The sequence below is a fragment of the Antechinus flavipes genome, chromosome 3, assembly GCF_016432865.1.
Source record: "Antechinus flavipes isolate AdamAnt ecotype Samford, QLD, Australia chromosome 3, AdamAnt_v2, whole genome shotgun sequence".
NCBI lineage: Eukaryota > Metazoa > Chordata > Mammalia > Dasyuromorphia > Dasyuridae > Antechinus > Antechinus flavipes.
The window spans coordinates 395,994,821-396,016,458 of record NC_067400.1 but is presented as its reverse complement, the minus strand read 5'-3'; the positions used below and the strand labels follow the sequence as shown (position 1 = coordinate 396,016,458).

Sequence of the window (21,638 nt, the reverse complement as noted above, 5' to 3'; positions counted from 1 at the left end):
GTGAAAAATAAATAATATATATATATATATATTTAAAATTATAAACAAAAAAAAGAAGATCTAATACACGAGGCTTACTTTTTAAAACCTAACAATTTAGGGAACGATTATTCAATTTATAAAAGGCTTTGATCCAGGTTTCCTTTAAATGCGTACTCTTAAAAAGTTATTTTTATAATTTATTTTTATAAAATTCATTCCACTTTCTCACTGATGTTTATCATCATTTTGAGAAAGTACAATAAATAACACAAATAAACATTCATTCTTCCTGGAATGGTATGTAAGTGAGAAGCATTCTAAGTTCAATCCTTTCCTTTGATGCTTTTAGGAAAAGATGGTAACTTTGATTTCAAATTTTGAGTGATCCTTACATTTGAAATCAAATGTAAGGATCACTCAAAATACTAACATCAAAATTTACTGACATCTCTAAGGATTTGTTTGGAATATTTCTGGTTGGATACCTAAGCCTAGAAGGGCTTTCAGAAACTTAAGTCACTACTTTACAATATCCTTTGAGAAAGATTTGCTATCCATCAAATAAAGTGGGAAAAGTCTGATGATATGCACAGAATTAATCCTATTCCATAACCACCTTCCAGTTAGTCCAAACATTTCTAAATCAAGCTATTCTGGCAGAAGAAGTTCATTACAAAGATATATTCTCCTATTTATAGGTTTAAATTTCCATAGCACATCTTCATAAAGAAGGACTTAACTATACTTTATAATGTGATAACAGTGGGAGAGATGCCTAAAAAATATGATTAAAAGTAGTAAGAATAATGGGTAAAGAACAGTAAATCAGAAATTAACATTAACTGTCTCTAAAATGTTAATATAATTTAAAAACCAAGAATAAAATGTAATATGTGAAAAATATGTAGTCATATAATTTTACATACATATCTACAGTATAAAGCAAGATATATTGTATATATACCATATGCATATGCATATATGTGTATCCAAGTGGATACATAATAAATATTTTGAAAAATCATTTGAAATGACTCTTTATGGCTTTATAGTATCTTTATAATAACCCTAGGTTGACATTTAAAATTTTTTTAATTGACTCTCATAACTGATAATAAAGTAAGAAGAAAGCTCAGAGCCTTTATGTAATAATATCAAAATAACCCTTAGCATTTTTCTTTTCCTTAGTAGAATTTTTGTCATCTCAGCTGTGATATTATATGCCTTGAATAAGTCTCTTTATCATCATGGGCCTCAGTCTATTCAATTATAGTAGAAGACTGCTCTGGTTGTCTAATAAAAAATCCTTTCTACCCTAACATTTCATGATTCTGTAGATATGACTTTATAATCTGACAGACCAGAATCAGGAATCCCAAATAAGTTACTTTTCACAGATAATGGGTATAACATAGCTGCCAGTTAATTTAAATTACAGCAATTATCAGCTGGGAGGAAACAATTAAAAATCTATAATTACTTAAAAGAAACTTTCTTGAAAAACAGTAACTGTAGACATCCCAAATTAAAGTGTCTCTAGATCAGGCATTTTAAAAGTCTCAATAAATGGCTTTTAAATATAGATTCAACAAAAATATGATTTTTTTAAATCAGAAAACCAAAAAAACTTCATTAGAGAAATCTAAATGGTTTTAAAATGGGATATGAATCCACTTAGTACTCTACATCTAACTTAGTTAAAGAAACTTGCCAATTACTAACAGAGAAAAATTATCAATGCAATTATTAACAAAAGAAAAACCTGTGCAAATTCTTAAATTCTTAGAAAGCATTAACTACAGATAAAATCGTAAGCACAACAAAAATAGCTCTGAATGGTGAGTGCCTTATTTAAAAAGGCAAAACACTAGAGGACAAATGATTTTGTTTTTTTTAATTGCTGATTCAGTAGTGGAATTGTACAATGTATGCATAATGGGCATCAGGATAGCTGAGAGGTCATAGTCGTTTCTTCTCTTTGCAAAAAATTTAAAAATATAGCAATTATCCTTCAATTCTCTCATTTTTCTCAAATATCTCACTCAAGACACCAAGAAAATAGTCAAAAATCTTAACCCAAAACACCATCAATTCAGAAACCTGACAAGAAAAATATCTCCCTCTTTCCTTCTACTCTGACAACTTTCTCCCAATTTGCTACAGAAAGCTTGGATTCTAGTTCTGTTTTACTTGCGAATTATTTAAACTGAGAATAGTAATTTCTGATGATGTGTGTAACCACACACAATTAGCTTTAAATAATGCTATTTGAAGGTACTGCATAGCCCATAATAATGGGATTTAACCTGTAATTTGCATTTGTATGAAATGAGGAATCAATCTTATTGGACCACTGGAAGGGCTAACTTTCTTATTCCTGTAGAAAGTATACAAAGAAAGTTACATCAGTAATTATACATGGGTGTGTTCTCTCCTGCTTAGCAACAAACACTGTACACTGGCAACATAGGGAGAGCATGGGGATGGATCACTGAAAGTCAGTGATTGTAATTAACTATACTGTAAGTACTATAACATCTGGCTCCAGCATTAAAAGCAAAACAAAAAACAAAAAACAAACAAACAAAAAAAAAAAACCCTATTTACTCTGTCAAGGGGTCATATTTATAAATGATTGGTCTAGCTTGCATATATAAAGGTAGCTTAAATGGGAAACACATTGCTACCAAAAGCAATAAATATAATTAATCTGCTGTTAGGAAAGCAAGAATCATGAGGAAACATCTTCTGTCTTGAAGAGTAGCCCAATTACTTAAAGAAAAGTGAGAGCATTGTGGGTGGACCAGATTCTGTGCAAAAGATATATTTCAAATAAATTATGAAGGAGTCAAATTTTTCAAAAACATTATTTTCCCCCTGACCAGCTGTACTCAAACTGGAATTTGTCATGACCATACCCCTAGCAAATCTTATTGCTAGGAAACTCATCATCCTGTTGATATGATTTACTTTCTGTCACCTGGCTCCCGACTCCTCCCTCTGAACCCCGCCCCCACTCCTCCCCCCTTTGCTTCTCAGAAGTCTCCAGGGCTATTTTCTCCTATAAAAGATCTGCTTACAATGAAAATCTTTGCTAAATTCTCTTCAGAACTAAGCCCACTATGAGATATTCTGTCTTCCTCACAGTGTCTTCCTTTTAATGGCACCTCTCTCTCCTAACTAGTTAACTGTGCTCGGTCTAACCTGCCATATAATGGCTTCTTCCCACCTTGTGGAGTATTCCCTTTCTCCTGGTTAAATGGGAGTTCCTCTGGGGGAAACTTTTCTTATTATCTGCTCTCCCAACTCTATTTCATATCTGGTACTTATTGTATCCCTTCATTTTGTCTGTATCCCCTTTCCCTAAATCTACTTTTTGTCAGAGGGAATGGCCATCGCGAATTTGTCACATGCTTATTTTGAACTTATTAGCTATTCCGACCACATCACTGTGAAACTGCAACCTTGGTACTCCCACCTGGTCAGAACTCTCAGTGTCCCTCGGATTCTAGGCCTAGAAGGTGGCCCTAAACCTCCCTTTAAATCAGGTGTCCAGGCCAGCCATGTCTTCATTTCTTACCAGCTGCTCTCTGGGGACTGAATTCCACCCTGCACCCCTGCTGAACACCTTCTCAGTCCCCTCTTTTTGTCTCCCCCCATTAGATTTCAAACTCTTTGAGAGTAAGGATTAGCAGCATCTGTCACATAGGAGGCATTGAACAAATATTTGTTTACTGACTGGTTTTGAAAGCACTGAGAGAACATATCTCTTAGAGAACCCTGTAATAATTTTTCCATAGTAAGCTTTCCATATTTTATGCTTTGTTATATTTATTTCCTTCTACTGGAGTTTTACAAACTGGACTTTTGTAAGGTTAGTCACATCACTAATATCAAGTCATCTCATGAATGAAAAATGGAATAATACAAAATTCCTAACCTTGTCAGAGTCTACAAAGTGCGTAGCAATTCCTCCTTTTTGCACATCTCTACCTTTCAATCTGAATCCTGTGAGTGCCAGGAAGTAACCAAGTTTTCCTGAAAGGCGTGGTAGAAAATAACCTCCACCCACATCAGGGAAAAGTCCTGCAATTTAAGAAAATTTTAAAAAAATGAAAAGTGGTAGAACTGGTTCAAATGAATCAGATGAGGAGCAATTACCCACATAATTACATATTATACTTTAATTAGTATTACAAGTTACAATAGAGTTAAATTAGAAATGATTAAAATATTCATTAAATCCCATTAGATTGACTAAATGCAACATATGAAATTAAAGTTAATTATGAGTTCATGCAAACTCATATACAGGATTTTTCATGAAATAAGTAAAAAAGCACACAAATTCCAAATTCTAAATTTGATAACTGAGGTCTATTACCAAACCACAAATTTGACTGACCATGTCATGCTCCTACTCAAGAAACTCCAGTGGCTCCCAACTGCCTCTAGAGTAAGACTTCCAACTTTGTTTAGAATTTAAAGCCATTAATCTGGTTCCACCTAACCTTTCACATCTAATCAAATGAGCTCACTTGCTATTCCCTTTTCATTTAGCTTTTCATCCTTGTGCCTTAGCCCAAACTGTCCCCCACTAGGCATTCTTTTCTCAATTCTATTGACTTACCAATGTAAACATTGTTTATTATTTATTATTATTATTCATGTTGATTATTCCCAACAGAATGTAAATTACCTGATGGCAAGAATTCCGCTTTTGTATTTGTACACCAACATCTAATATAATGCTTGACACCCAGTAGGTGCTTACTGAATACATGTTCAATGAATGAATGAATATGAAAATCTAAAAATTAATTTATATATCAACAGTGGATAGAGTACCTGGAGAAAGACCTGATTTCAAATCCAAGGCAGTTAATTGAATCTCTGATTCAGTAAAATGGGCATGATATAGCATCTACTCCTCAAATATAATATAGGGATAAAATGAGATAATGTATGTAAAACTCTAGTTTTATATGCTAGCTTTATATAACTAGAATATTATATAAGAATTCTGAATTCCATTATTAATTTTTATATACTATTTACAGTTAATAACCATACTTTCTCCCTTATTAACATTTAACCAAGTGTTTATACTATATATTTTCTATAACTCAATTACAATCTAAAAAAAATCTCCTGGCCATTACCTAGTAATAAATGATGACAATCCACTTACAAATTATGCTAGTGATCATTATAAGCACTTGTTTTATAGTGCTTAGTTATACATTGAATAAAATAGGGCTCATTAGCTTTATAGAACTATTACCAGGTCCTCATTCAGGGGACTCATGGTAAGCATGTCTGTAAGTACTCAAAAGATTTTTGGCTTCCTCTGGATCATAGTTTTAAATGTAAATGAATAAATACAAACTGACTTAAAAATCTCTTGTCTCTGTCGAGTTGATTGCTCCAAATAATTATAAAAATCTGAGATTTACATTCATTATTTTTTTTAATATAGCAAACTAAAGGTAAAATAAGTTTTCTTATTTTACATCAAGTGGTACTTATTGACAAATGATCAAATACGAAAATCTCAAAAAATAAAAAAGGTTTTTGAAGACATCTAGTCCAAAAGGAATGAGCATTATTTGAACCAACAACCTTAAGTCTTCTGTCAACTTGGATAAATAATTCTTGTAATATAAAGCACATCATAATTGGTATTCAACTATAGTGAGTCTAGGATATGCAACATTTAAATAACTATTTAATTAATTATTAATCAGTTCTTTCACACAGCTGCAATTATTACATGTTCAAAACAACACTTCTCAGACATTGCAAAGCCCTAAAGTAACATTGACTCAGACTAACATAAAATGTTTACAAGATGATTTCCTCACAATAATACCATAATATAGGGTATGTTAACACAAGTGTTAGTATAACATTTTACAGATTTAGAAATTGAGGTTAGTATTAGATGCAATTCAAACCCAAATCTCCTAACTTCAAGTCTAGCATCATTTTTATTAATATATACAGGAGTGGGTAGTAAATAATTTTATGCTAACTCTATTGTTTTCTAAGTGTTTGAATGCTGACAACCTGTCAGTTTATGTGACAACTCTTTACTACCCAACACATTTGAACACCACATTTGAACCAAAGTTTAAATATCCTGTATAATTCAAGGACTAAGCTTTTTACCTACCTGACTTCTGTACCTGACGATGAAAAGTTGTTCTCTTTTTCATTCATAATTATTACTAACAAATCTTTTATCTTAGATCTTTAGCAGTGTATTTATATCAGAATAGTATTAAGATTTACTTTGCACAAATTATGTATTTAACTAATAGAAAATCATTTACATATTTTCTAATTGAGTTTATTTTCTATCATTTTCAACTTTTCTTTCATTTCTTTTATTCTACATAAGTTTCCTGGCAATTATTTTAACAATTTTCATATAATTTGAAATATATTAAAAGAAGATACTACCAGAGGATAAAACTAAGAATAACTTTTACCTATTGCTGTTTCTGGCATAGCAAAAAGCGTTTTCTCTGTAGCTACTCGGAAATGCCCATGAACTGAGAGACCAACACCCTAAAAAAAAGAACAAAATATTATTTTTAATATTTTTAAATTTAATAATTTAATTAAAATATTATTTAAAATTAAGAATATTTAAAACAAAAAACTAAGACCATATGAAAATATTAATAAGTTCAGAAAAATCTTTGAAAAATATAGTTTATAACTTATGCTAAAACTATTATAAGTATTCTATTATACAAATTCCCAAAAAAGCAAAGCATAGAAAGGCCTTAATATTTTAAAATACTTAACTAAACATTAAGGCTAGAATTATTTGGCAATGGAAAAATAGTAGAAACTTGCTGCATTAGTACAGGAATAGCCAATAATGCCTTTATTTTGACATTTATAAAATAAAAAATTACTTGACTTCTTAGAAATGTTAGTTTTATAATAGGGCAAGAAAAAGAAATTAAAGGCATTAAGTATTGGCAAGATGCAACAAAGCCATAGCTACTTGAAGAAAAAGAGGGTTTACTTAGAAAATTCTAGAGAATCAGCAAAGAAACAGACAAATAAAAACACCACTAAATTAGCAAGAAATGAAATATATCCATAAAATCATTAATATTTCTAGAAAGCAAGAATAAAAGCCAGGGGGAAATTATGTTACGAAAAATAATATTCAAAACAGGTATAAACTACATAAAAATCTGGAAATCAATCTACTAAGACATTTAAAAACTATAAAAAACATTTTTTACAGAACTAAAAGAAAACATAATTTTAGGAATATTCACTGTTGATGGCTAAGCTACTCCAATATAATAAAAATGGTAATACCTAAATTAACATATAGATGTAGTGTAATGCCAAACAAAACTACAAAAGGGTTATTTTATAGAATTGGATTAAACAATAATAAAATTTACATAGAAGAAAAAAACCATTTAGGTTCCCAAAGGAAACACTTTTTTAAAATGGGAAGTAAATGGACATAGAACTTCTAGCCTTCATATTGTATTATAAAACAATAATTATCAAAACTATTTGTTACAAATTAAATAACATTAAAGTAATTGAATAGAACAAACTAAATAAATTATTTTAAAATGTAGTCAGTAAAGCCAATAACAAACTACTTAGGAAAAGATTCCCCAGTTAGAAGAACTAACAGAAAACCTGGAAAGCAGTTCACCAAAATATAGAGTTAGGCAAGCCATCTTATATGATTCATAAAAATAAGTTTCAATTATCATTCACCATAAAAATAAAAGTTTATATCATAAAAAATTAAAAGGTAATGGAAAAAGGTAACATAACTATGACTAGATAGAAAATTCTTAATCCAACAATAGGTAGAGGATTTAATAATGATAAAATAAACCGTTTTGATTACGTGAACCTGCATAGTTTTTTGCATGAACAAAATTAATGTTGCAAGTTAAGGAGGAAGAGAAGAAATGATACAGAATAAAGGAAATTTGCTGCTTCTGGAACAGAAATTCCAAGGGTATAGTGGAAGGGAGGTTAGCATTTGATTTGGAGTGAAAAGGTTAGGCAATGGAAATAAGGAAATGATAGCATAGGACAGGGAATGAGGTTTGGATGATGACCTGTACAGCATTTCAGAATCACTGGAATGTACAGGGAATGCTCAGCTCTATATAACAATTATACCATTAAATCCAAATCTGGCTTTACTTCTGGATGACTCCTTCTTTTATCTGAAGGTCACTCTTTACTCCTCTGGGTACTGGTGCTGCATTGTCTGCAAGGCCAGGATGCTGGGATGCCAGCAAATCTAAAAGCCTATTCTCCTGAATGCTTGAAACTCACAAGGATTATAATCTACAAAACTATTCCAAAATTAGAAAATAACAAAAGGCAAGGCACCAGGACCAAAGTCTGTTTTCACAGAGTCACATGTAGCCTCATGTTGGAGAAGACCCAAGGTCTCTCCCACTATTGCACTGTCTCTCATTAGGTGTTCATCAGAAAAGTAATCAAATCAAGAATTGCTACAAAAAAAAAAAGAGGGCCACAGCTTTGGTTGCTAATTTTTTAAAATATCTCTACAACCAAGAGAAGAATAATATTTTTACATCCATAAGATAAAATACATAGGAAAGGAATATGAAGGAATCCCATATATATGTGGTAAAATAGTTTAAAATATCTTTTTAAAAGTTCACAGGCCCCGATAACCCTAAACTTAAGATATTTTCAATCAAATATGCCAAGGAGCAGATTGGCACATGACTCAATCAAGCAAATATTTACTAAGCACTACTATGTACCAAGCACTACACTAAGCATTTAGGAATATTAAGAACAAAAAAAAGTCCCTGCTTTTAGGGAGCTTATATCCTAATAGAGAAAGCAGCATGGTCATACAGAAATACATGCAGAATATATATAAAATGAATGCAGGGCAGGTCAGCACTAGCAGCTGAGGGGATTAGGAAAAGCTTCATGTAAAAGATAAGCTGAGCACTCAATGAAACTTGTAATGGGCTGAGGCTTGAGTTGATGCACTGAGGTCCCAAGCACATGAGGCTAAATAGTAATTGGACCATAATCTATTAATATATAAGCTTGGAGAAAGAATGGCCCCCACCCACTCTTTGTGCAAGTCCTGATGTGTTGTATAGGAAATGACGATTTTGGTGGGTGGAGGGAGGGGAGTGGAAAAGGAAGGGGAAGGAGAGACTTTTTGCATTGCCATTGCCACGGTTTGCTCAGCTCAGATCTCTCTCTTTTAGCTGGCTTCCTGTCGCAACTGCCCATATTGCTATCGCAATCTTTCTTGCCTATATTTGTATCGCAATCCTTATTCATCTCTTCACTTCAATAAATATTGAAGATTTTTCCCTTAACCTGAATTCCTGACTCCAGCTGATTTTAAATACGCGGTCATTACAGAAACTAAAGATTCCAAAAGGTAAAAGCAAGAAGAAAGAACATTTCAGACTCAGGGAAACAGGGAAATGCAGTAATGAGGGCAATAGGGTTGGAATTTAGATGCTTAGAGGAGAGTAATAGATAGGATTGGAAAGCTAGGAAAGGGCAGGTTGTGAAGAGTTTAAATACCAAATGGAGACTAATCATAATAATGAATAATCACCCAGAAGCTAGATGGAAGTAATACAGGAATTAGAGCTGTACCCTTGATTCAGCTAAAATGGACAGAGAGTCCTTGTTCTACAGAATGCTCTGTTCTACACTTTATCTATTAAATGGAACCTTGAGCTATTCTCTTTAGAACGATTGGAGTGAGTAGCAATGTATGGCAAGCTCTTGCAACAGGGTTTCCAGGGATACAATTACTGAACTGTTAACTTCTATATCCCTAAATTGTTATGCATTTCACACACACACACACACACACACACACACACACACACACACACACACACACAATTTGAGGCCACTTGTTTTTTTTAAAGAGTGAAAAGATAGTTGTCAATAAAACATCCAGTGTGTGAACTGCACAAAATTAATATTCACTTCTCAAAAGGTCAAATGCCTAAATTTAAGTCACATATGTTCACTGAAAGCAAAATCACATGCATTGGCTGAGCTCCTACACAGCTCTATTACAGTATCAGAAAGTACTCAACAATATTCATTCAGTGTCAGTACAAAAAGTACCTAGAAATTAAGCTTGTGTGTTCAGTCCAAAATGCAAACATTCATTAGTCCATGTTAATAAAAGCACCAGTATTAATTCTTAGGTTTTAATGCTTAAAATTAGTTAAAAAAAAAAAAAAAAACCAAGTCTACCTTTGGAATTGCTGGCCTCCACACCTACATAGTTCTGGGAAACAAAGCATCTCTCCTTCCACAATGCTAGCACCCTGTTGCTGGCCCTCTTTGCTTCACATCTGGACTAATGAAATAGTCTCCCTGCCAGCTGGACAATTCAGCTGATATGAGAGAACACTAGGTCTGGAATCGGTAAGGACTGAGTTCAAATTCAGCTTCAGATATGTACTAGCTGTGTGCTCTCCAGCAAGTCATTTAACCTCTGCCTACCTCAATTTCTTCAACTATAAAATGAGGATGATAATAACACGTACATCCTAAGATTATTATGAGAATTAAATGAGATATTTGTTTATGTACCTCATTTGATATTCACATTTAGGGAGTCAAAGAACAAGTCTCACTGTATCCTTATATCTTTCAAGGAATCTTGAGTGATTTTTATTGGAACAAAGTCTTCAAAGGTAGTTTTATTCTATTGAATGTCTATTTTGTTTTTTAAATAATAAATATCTTGTACTCCCTTCATCTTTATGTTGTGTGATAGTAGAGATACACTTAAGTGGTGTTATGCCATTTCTGAAAGCTTGTCTGCTTCCTACTTAGACATTCACAGAAGATACTCTTGATACATATGGAGACGATTCTCAGAAAAAAAAAAAAAAATTATGGGGATGGAGAAACAAGCCTTTAAGGCATTAGTTGTAGATGTTCTTACAGAGATCTTTTTTCAGTATTAAAAAGAAATGGGACTTATTTTTCTATCCATTTGGTATCTGTTCATTCACATACATTGTGAATTGATCCTTCAACACCATTTCAATTGTAATCTTCTAGTACAAGATGTTTGGTTTAATGCGGCTACTTTTCTTATCTATGTACTCCTTATTGCCACAGATACCACCTTTATAACATAATTCCTGTGTTATAGTCTTAAATGTGGCAGCTCTATCATCCTTGATGGTGAACACAGCTTATTATTTAAAACAAAACAAAACTTGATGTCTCTTTTTCATTCTTCTTCTGTTTGTTGTCCAATTTTTATCTTTAAATGATCTCAGGATGACTTTGCTTTATTTGGTCTCTTGCCAAGATTTCTTTAAATTGGTTTTAACCTTCTTTGTTTCTCTTTGTTTTAAGAGGAGCTGCTACTTATAATCCACAATGATGAAATTACAGATCTTCTGGTTACTGGAGTATTTTGACCATCTGCGTCTTTTGGAACCTTACCTTCAAGGAAACCTCTAGCAAAATATCACTTCCCCCATTCCCCACTCTAACCTATCTTCATCAAATCACATCATTCTCAACAACCATTTCCCAATGAGAAGTAAAATTGTAAAGTTTTGTTTCCATAATTGGAAAGTTTCACTGCCTCCCTTTCTGTTGCCATGGTAGAGAAGAGTATGGTATAAGTTTTAGGATCAATACATCCTTGCTAAAGAGAATTAAAGAATGTCTTAAGTCAATAGAAGTATCCAAAGGTGTTAGTTGAGTACAAATCACCTGGGTACATCCCCCAGGAAAGCTAAGATTTTAATTGAGCATGCTTAATAATTAATAAGCCTCATGTATTTTAATTTCTCCTCCTTTAAGGAGACAACATCTACCATTTTTGGACATATGACGACATGACAAGGGGAAAGGATAACATGGAAATATACCAAGGAGTGCATGTAGTGGAAGTGTCATGAAATATTTAATTTTGGAAGGGTCTCCTCCAATGGAAATTCTGAGGAGGGGATAAGGAGACAGGGAGAGTTTATGAAATATAGCTGCTGATTCTGGCTTCTGTAAATTGCAGATGTGCCCTCTCAAAGAGATATGGTGCTCACTTCTTGCAAGAAACATATAAAGCCTTCTTCCACTCCAAGAATTTTGGTCTGAAGTTTTCATTTCTAACCAAAACCTCGCTTCCCTCCAAGTTCTCAGAAACACAAACTATGATCAAATCAACTATGAATAGGGCCTATCAACCTATTTTCTTATGACATTAGTTATCATTCCTATTATTTTTCAGGCCAGACTGCTCCTCCCTTACTACCAGTCCTCTATATGTTGTTTCTACCATTAGACTGTAAATTCCTAAAGAGCAGGGATTGTCTTCTGCCTCTTTTAGTCTCTCTAGCAATTAGCATAGTGCCTGGCACACAGTAGGAACTTTAATAAATGTTTATTGAATAAATGATTTGATCTTTCTTTCCTCTTTATTTCTAATCTAAAAAGTGATTGAGGAAGAAAATGTGGAAGCATTGGATTCTAGTCTAGTATAATCCATTATCATCTAATTAATCTTTGAGATCCTCATGTTCATTAATTAAAGAACAGGAAATCATAGTGTTAATCAGAAATCTGGGACAAAGTTAATTGAAACAGAGATCTAAAACTGCTCAATTTCTTCTACAATTTCTTACATCCCCAATTTAATGAATCAGCAGATCTTTTAATCAAGATAAAACCACATAATGACACTACTTATTATTTCAAAGAGAAAAAAATGAGAAGGGGAAGGACACTGAAGTAAAGAAAATACTTTTCACAATTTTTGTCATAAAGTGTCAGTATGTTAAATACTTATGATAATTGGTGAATGAGAACATCAGACATTAAATTATTTGAATTTAAGAAATGTAAAAAATGTGCCTCAAGATAGATATTAAAGAGAAATAAATATTTTTTATAATAGACTTCAAATAGCTAAAATTTCATTGATCTTTGCAAAAAGTGGATGAGATATTAAATCAATAATTTTATCTTTGTTTTCCACTCTATTGCTGTTTTCTTAACAGTGGGGAAAAAGACAAGGGGAAAAATGGTCACAGATTACATGGGACTATGCCTTCCCAAATATATGCTGCATGCTACAACAAATCAGAGATCCATGAAGTATGGCCCACATTTTCCCCACACCAATACTATCTCATAGCAGAAGCAGGGAAAAAGCTCTACAGCTCTGGTTTTAGAGATCAGGAACTTTATTTTTTTTTATCAAATACCCAATACTCCTTATATTATAATAGATAGGTGAAAAGAAGCACATCTAGCTGGCATTCACAGCTATTGATACAAGAGCTGCTCTTTAGAGGTTAGTGTTATGAGCTATTGATACAAGAGCTGCTCTTTACAGGTTAGTGTTAGAGGTATGATACCTCTGAGAAATCCAAATAACTGCTTCCACTAACATCCTTGAAACAAAACATAGCAAAGCTACAATAGGTACAAGATTCATCTCTTGCTAGATTTACAGGATCAGGAGTCAAATGCACAACAATGTTTTTCCATAGTTATGGATGCAAAAAGACACCAAAATGTGCTAAGTTTGTATTTAAACTAAGAACAAGAGTTTTGTTTTGTTTTAATTATTAGACTCAAGACATCAATTAGAGCTAGAGAGATTAGTCACTTTGGCTGAAAAGTGTTAAGTGATAACAGCTTTCTTTAAAAAAATAATCTTAGAAAATCAAATATAGTTTTGGAAAGGACCTCTAAAATCACCAAATTCTATTTGCTTATTTCATAGAGAAAAATAATAATGTAGCACTTTAAGATTTACAAAGTAGCTTTTATTTGAGAGAAGAAAATTGAGGCCCAATGGGAGTGACTTATCTGAGTTCACACAACTACTTAATGATAGAGTAGAACTTTGGTCTATGCCAGGTCTTTTCTCAAATTCTTATAAAATCATAATTCATTTTCCTGGATTTGTTAAAACAAAAAAGGTCACATTTCTCTACATTGTATTAGAATGATCTATTCAAATGACTACATAAAATAATTTAGATTTCCCAGTCTATTAAAGCTGGGAGTGGCAAACTTCTCACCCACAAACCAGATACAGTACTTAACTTGATTTCATATGATTTCTACTAAGTTTTATAAAATGTATTATCTGCTGGATGTCCCTCCCTACTATAGTAAAGAGCAACAGAATTATACAAATATTTTAAAGATTGTACTTGCACAACTTATTCTTAGCTGGCAATTTGAGAGAGAAAAGACAACAGAAAGTAAGTGCCAAACAAGCTGAGGTTTCTAGTTGAGAAGCTGATAGAGATGATCAGTTGAAGACATTAGAAGGGCTCTTCATATAGAATCATGACCAAAAGGCTATCAAACTATACATACTCTTTGATCCAGTAGTATGTCTAGTGGGTATTCCAAAGAGATCATAAAAAAGGCAAAAGGACCCACATGTGCAAAAAAAGTTTGTGGCAGCCCTTTTTATAGTAGCAAACAACTGGAAACAGTGGATGCCCATCAATTAGAGAGTGGCTAAATAAGTTATAATATATGAATGTTATGGAATATTTTTATTCTATAAGAAACGATCAACAGGATGATTTTAGAGAGGCCTGGAGAGATTTACATGAACTGATGCTAAGTAAAGTGAGTAGAACTAAGATAGCATTATGAACAGCAACAAAAAAATTATACAATGATCAATTCTGATGGACACATGCTCTTTTTAATATTGAGATGATTCAGGTCAGTTCCAGTGGTCTTGTAATGGAGAGAGTCATCTGCACCCAACGGGAGGACTGTGGAGACTGAGTGGGGACAAAACATAGTATTTTCACTTTTTTGTGGTTGTTTGCTTGCATTTTGTTTTCCTTCTCATTTTCTTTTCTTTTTGATCTGATTTTTCTTGTGCACCATGATAATTGTGGAAATATTTATAGAAGAATTACACATGTTTAACATATATTGGATTACTTACCATTCAAGGAAGGGAGTGGGAGAAAGGAGGAAGAAAAAATTTGGAACAGAAAGTTTTGCAGGGGTGAATGTTGAAAACTATACATATGTTTTGAAAAAAAATCTTTAAAAATAATTTTTAAAAAGAAGTGGGGCTCCTGATCCCTAGATCTAGGCCAATAAAGAAAGAAGTTCTAATTAATGAAGAAGGATAAAGGGGAGATAAAGCTCTTCTAAGATCAGACTCCTGAAAACTAGAGACAGGAACTCTTACATCTGTTTAAGAGTCATCAGATAATGCACTTCTACATCATAAGATTTGGAGGAAAAAACTATTAATCTGAAATCTACACATAAATGTGTTATTATTATTATATTACCCAACAGCTTTATGTAGGGTACATCAAGGTACTTCTGCTTACTTCTCAAAATCTAAAAAAGTCTGTACATTTTCAGTGGAAAGAATGAGTATAAAGGGAGATAAGAAAGGCAGGATGATACAGATGAAAAGTGCCTTAGAGTCAGTCACTGACACTTTAGTTCAAATCCTGCCTCTGATTCATATTTGCTCTAAGACAAGTCAGTTAAGGCCTCCAATGGGCATGAGGCAATTATCTAGATCAGAGGTCCTCAAACTAAGGCCTGTGGGCCAGATGCAGCGCTGAGGATATTTATCCCCCTCACCCAGGGCTATGAAATTTCTTTATTTAAAGACCCACAAAACAAAGTTTTTGTTTTTACTATAGTCCGGCCCTCCATCAGTCTGAGGGACAGTAAACTGGCCCCCTATTTAAAAAGTTTGAGGACCCCTGATCTAGATAGGTAAAGCCCTTACTAGAGCTAAGCACTGTGTAAAACTGTAAGAATACAATAAAGTATAAGAAAAAGGGGGCAGCTCATTGGCATAGTTGATAGAGCACCAGCCCTGAAGTTGGGAGGACCTAAGTTCAAAATCTGACCTCAAACACTTAATACTTCCTAGCTGTGTGACCCTGGGCAAGTCACTTAACCCCAATTGCCTCAAAGAAAGAAAGAAAGAAAAAAGAAAAGAAAAAAAATCAGTTCCTATCCTCAGGGAGCTAACTTTTTTTTTTAATTGTAGTAAGTTTATTTATTTTTAATACACATTACTTTATGAATCACATATGGAGAAAAAAATCAGAGCAAAAGGGAAAAATCATGGGAGAGATTTAAAAGAAAACACAGAAAAAAGAAGTGAACATAGTATGTATTAGATGCAGATGGCATTTTTTTGTCCCAAGTCTATTGGGATTGTTTTGAATCACTGAATTGCTGAGAAGAACCAAGCCTTTCATAATTGATCATTGCACTTTCTTGCTGTTATTGTGTACAATGTATTCCTGGTTCTGCTTGTTTCACTCAGATACATAGGGGGAAAACCTAACTTCTGCAGTTGTTCCCAGAGACAATCATTTATTTGACTGAAAATTAAAGGGAAAAAAAAAATTGAGAGGGCACTTTGTTGAGGTTGGACACCAAATGATGAAGTTGGCACTGAATGATGGGGTTCAATAGCAATTCTTAGTTCAAAATTGAAAGTGCAAGGTTCAAGGCACATGGGAAGAATTCAAAATAGCTTCCTTCGCACCAAAAGGTACTTTTGTTTATGAGAAAAGGTTACAAACAAAATGAAGAGGTAAAAATAGACACAAGGAATGGTAAATCTGAAACAGATTTGGAAGAATATATAGTTAACAAACAAACAAAAAATGGTTTTTAACGATTAACAAAGGAAAAGACTCTAGTGGAACTCATAATTAACCAGAAGAAAAGCAATACAGCATAAGATGGGAATATGCCATTAACTGGCAAACTAATTCCATTAGAGGATATTAGTTAGCTATAAAGACACCATGAGACACTGGGGAGGGAGTGAGAGGAAAGATACCAAGGACAGAACGCCCTGGCCGGCTAAACCCAAAAAGAATTCAGCAAAGATGGCACAAGCCATGGGCAGATTTATGGGGAAAGTTTAATACTGGGAGGTTGACATAACTTGGCTTTCTGATTGGCTACAATAAGATGGGGTTTCTCAAGACTTTTATAGTGGTGGGACTGTAAGGCTGAGCTGATTCCCATCAGTGTCCTTCTCTGTCTGTCACAGGAAGTATTAAAATCTTGTCAGTACTTCAGGCTTTCTCTGCCAATCCCACCTCATCAACTTGAATAACTTGAACACTACAGGTGATACAGTAGATAGAACCTAGACTCAAAAAGACTTGAGTTCAAAATCCAGCCTCTGATACAAACTAGCTGTGTGACTCTGGCTAAGTCACTTAGCCACCAAATCACTTAGCCAATGGTATTGGTTCAAAAACAGAGATGGAAAACAATGAAACATATTAGAAAAAGAATAATTAGAAACAGTGGACCTCACAGGGGACTCCTAATTTGACAAACTAGAAAACAAAAACCACTTAGGAAAGAATTCTCTATCTGATTTTTAAATAGCTCTAATTGTCTCTGTATATAAAATTATAGAAACGGAAATAGTCATAGCATAATCCCTTGTAGCTTTGAGAAACAATTTTAAAATGCTTCCTATACCTAATACTGTTCAACATATTAATGTAATGATTGAGCTTCTATATTGTATTTTAAAAATAGGTAAAATAGCAAAATGATACAATTATTTTCCATAAGATAATTAACTTTAAATTGTACACCCATTATATGCAATTATTTGAATGCTTTTTGCAAAACACTCCTTTTTATTATATGGTTTTTCTAAAGCATCCTTTTAAAGCTTTTAGAGTTAAATGAATAGATGGCATATTAAGAATTCTTTTTCTTCTACAATGAAATACGGTTTGTCCTTTAATTGACTCAGATTATAATGAAACTTGACAAGTTAAGGAGCAATTCTACAAACTAAATCAGAACTAAATTTTAGAGGACCTTTTAAATTGAGCCAAAACACTGCCATGCACATAAATTTTATTTTAATCATTTACCTAAGTGGTACACAAGCATCCAGATAGTAGAATACACAGAGTATTGGAATCAGGAAGCCCTGAATTCAAATTCTGGCCCAGATACTTATCATCTACATGATCCTGAGGCAAATCACCTAGTCCCTGTTATTTCAGTTTGCTCATCTATAAATAGGAATGGTACAAGATCTGTTTCAAATTTCTCTGACAAGGATTTGATATTCAAGATAACAAAAAGAAATGTGTATGTACATACAAAAGATATGTGTATGTATAAAATACACAAATACATATATTCACACACACACACATATATAATCAATAACTATTCCCCAAGAAATAAGAGATGAAAGGATAAGGACAAACGGTTCTTTAAAAAGCAGTCGCAAAATATTAACATGAAAGAAAACTCCAAATCGTTAATAAAAGAAATGCAAATGAAAACAACCCTGCACCCCCTGCAAATTGGCAAAATAAAAAAAGAGCAATAGCTCTGTGAAGATAAACACATGTACATAAGCATATCAGAAGCATCAAGATAGCATCCTGGATAGAACGCTGAGTCTAAAGTGAGGAGGACCCAAATTCAAATTCAACTTCAGACATTTCCTAACTGCATGGCCTTAGACAAATTCTGGCCTCACTTTTCTCATCTGTAAAATGGTGATAATTAATAGCACTCACCCACCTTGGATTGTTATGAGGATCAAATGAAGTAATATTTATTTATTTGTTTGTTTGTTTATTTGTTTTCTGAAGCAACTGGGATTAAGTGACTTGCCCAGGGTCACACAGGTAGGAAGTTAAGTGTCTGAGGCCAGATTTGAACTCGGGTCCTCCTGACTTCAGAGCTGGTGCTCTATCCACTGTACCAACTAGCTGTCCCTGAAGGAATATTTATAAAGTGTTTAGCACAGTACCCACCACATTTTGGACTACATAAATACTACTATTATTGCTATTCCCATTGTTATTTTTTTTATTAGTTTTTTTTTTAATTTTTTATTTAATAATTACTTTATATTGACACTCGTTTCTGTTCCGATTTTTTTTTCCCCTCCCTCCCTCCACCTCCTCCCCTAGATGGCAAGCAGTCCTTTATATGTTGGATATGTTGCAGTATATCCTAGATACAATATATGTTTGCAGAACCGAACAGTTCTCTTGTTGCATAGGGAGAATTGGATTCAGAAGGTATAAATAACCCGGGAAGAAAAACAAAAATGCAGATAGTTCACATTCGTTTCCCAGTGTTCTTTTTTTGGGTGTAGCTGCTTTTGTCCGTCATTTATCAATTGAAACTCAGGTCTCTTTGTCAAAGAAATCCACTTCCATCAAAATATGTCCTCATACAATATCGTTGTCGAAGTGTATAATGATCTCCTGGTTCTGCTCATTTCACTTAGCATCAGTTCATGTAAGTCTCGCCAGTCCTCTCTGTATTCATCCTGCTGGTCATTTCTTACAGAACAGTAATATTCCATAACATTCATATACCACAATTTACTCAGCCATTCTCCAATTGATGGGCATCCATTCATTTTCCAGTTTCTAGCCACTACAAATAGGGCTGCTACAAACATTTTGGCACATACAGGTCCCTTTCCCTTCTTTAGTATTTCTTTGGGATATAAGCCCAATAGAAACACTGCTGGATCAAAGGGTATGCACAATTTGATAATTTTTTGGGCATAATTCCAGATTGCTCTCCAGAATGGTTGGATTCGTTCACAACTCCACCAACAATGCATCAGTGTCCCAGTTTTCCCGCATCCCCTCCAACATTCATCATTATTTTTTCCTGTCATCTTAGCCAATCTGACAGGTGTGTAGTGGTATCTCAGAGTTGTCTTAATTTGCATTTCTCTGATCAATAATGATTTGGAACATTCTTTCATATGAGTGGCAATAGTTTCAATTTCATCCTCTGAAAATTGTCTGTTCATATCCTTTGACCATTTATCAATTGGAGAATGGCTTGATTTCTTATAAATTTGAGTCAGTTCTCTATATATTTTGGAAATGAGGCTTTTATCAGAACCTTTAACTGTGAAAATGTTTTCCCAGTTTGTTGCTTCCCTTCTAATCTTGTTTGCATTAGTTTTATTTGTACAAAGGCTTTTTAATTTGATGTAATTGAAATTTTCTATTTTGTGATCAGTAATGGTCTCTAGTTCATCTTTGGTCACAAATTTCTTTCTCCTCCACAAGTCTGAGAGATAAACTATTCTATGTTCCTCTAATTTATTTATAATCTCGTTCTTTATGCCTAGGTCATAGACCCATTTTGATCTTATCTTGGTATATGGTGTTAAGTGTGGGTCCATGCCTAATTTCTGCCATACTAATTTCCAATTATCCCAGCAGTTTTTATCAAATAATGAATTCTTTTCCCAGAAGTTAGGGGCTTTGGGTTTGTCAAACACTAGATTTCTATAATTGACTATTCTGTCTTGTGAGCCTAGCCTTTTCCACTGATCCACTAATCTATTTCTTAGCCAATACCAAATGGTTTTGGTGACTGCTGCTTTATAATATAATTTTAGATCAGGTACAGCTAGGCCACCTTCATTTGATTTTTTTTTTCATTAATTCCCTTGAGATTCTCGACTTTTTATTGTTCCATATGAATTTTGTTGTTATTTTTTCTAGATCAATAAAATATTTTCTTGGAAGTCTGATTGGTATAGCACTAAATAAATAGATTAGTTTAGGGAGTATTGTCATCTTTATTATGTTCGCTCGGCCGATCCAAGAGCACTTAATATTTTTCCAATTATTTAAGTCTGACTTTATTTGTGTGGAGACTTTTTTATAATTTTGCTCATATAATTCCTGACTTTCCTTTGGTAGATAGATTCCCAAATATTTTATGGTATCAACAGTTATTCTGAATGGAATTTCTCTTTGTATCTCTTGCTGTTGGGTTTTGTTGGTGATGTATAAAAATGCTGAGGATTTATGGGGATTTATTTTGTAGCCAGCTACTTTGCTAAAATTATGAATTATTTCCAATAGCTTTTTGGTAGAATCTCTGGGGTTCTCTAGGTATACCATCATATCATCTGCAAAGAGTGACAGTTTGGTTCCCTCATTGCCTACTCTAATTCCTCTAATATCTTTCTCGACTCTTATTGCCGAGGCTAGTGTTTCTAATACGATATTAAATAATAATGGTGATAGTGGGCAATCTTGCTTCACTCCAGATCTTACTGGGAAAGGTTCCAGTTTTTCCCCATTGCATATGATGCTTACTGATGGTTTTAAATATATGCTCCTGACTATTTTAAGGAAAAGTCCATTTATTCCTATGCTCTCAAGTGTTTTTATTAGGAATGGATGTTGGATTTTATCAAATGCTTTTTCTGCATCTATTGAGATGATCATGTGGTTTTTGTTTGTTTGGTTATTGATATAGTCAATTATGCTAATAGTTTTCCTAATATTGAACCAGCCCTGCATTCCTGGTATAAATCCTACTTGGTCATAGTGTATTATCCTGGTGACGATTTTCTGTAATCTTTTTGCTAATATTTTATTTAAGATTTTAGCATCAATATTCATTAGGGAGATTGGTCTATAATTTTCTTTCTCTGTTTTCAGCCTACCTGGTTTAGGTATCAGTACCATGTCTGTGTCTTAAAAGGAGTTTGGTAGGACTCCTTCAATCCCTATTTTTTCAAATAGTTTAAATAACATTGGAGTTAATTGTTCTTTAAATGTTTGGTAGAATTC

General features: G+C 33.4%; 1 protein-coding gene across 1 annotated transcript in view; it reads right to left on the bottom strand.

The window, feature by feature from the left end:
• HIBCH (3-hydroxyisobutyryl-CoA hydrolase) overlaps positions 1 to 21,638 on the bottom strand; it is a 103,324-nt gene that overhangs the window by 39,029 nt on the left and 42,657 nt on the right. Inside the window, exons 7-8 of the mRNA XM_051986009.1 lie at positions 6,477 to 6,555; positions 3,923 to 4,068 (exon numbers count right to left, since the gene is read on the bottom strand). Of these exons, the coding sequence (XP_051841969.1) occupies positions 3,923 to 4,068; positions 6,477 to 6,555 (225 nt within the window). The remainder of the gene's footprint in view (positions 1 to 3,922; positions 4,069 to 6,476; positions 6,556 to 21,638) is intronic.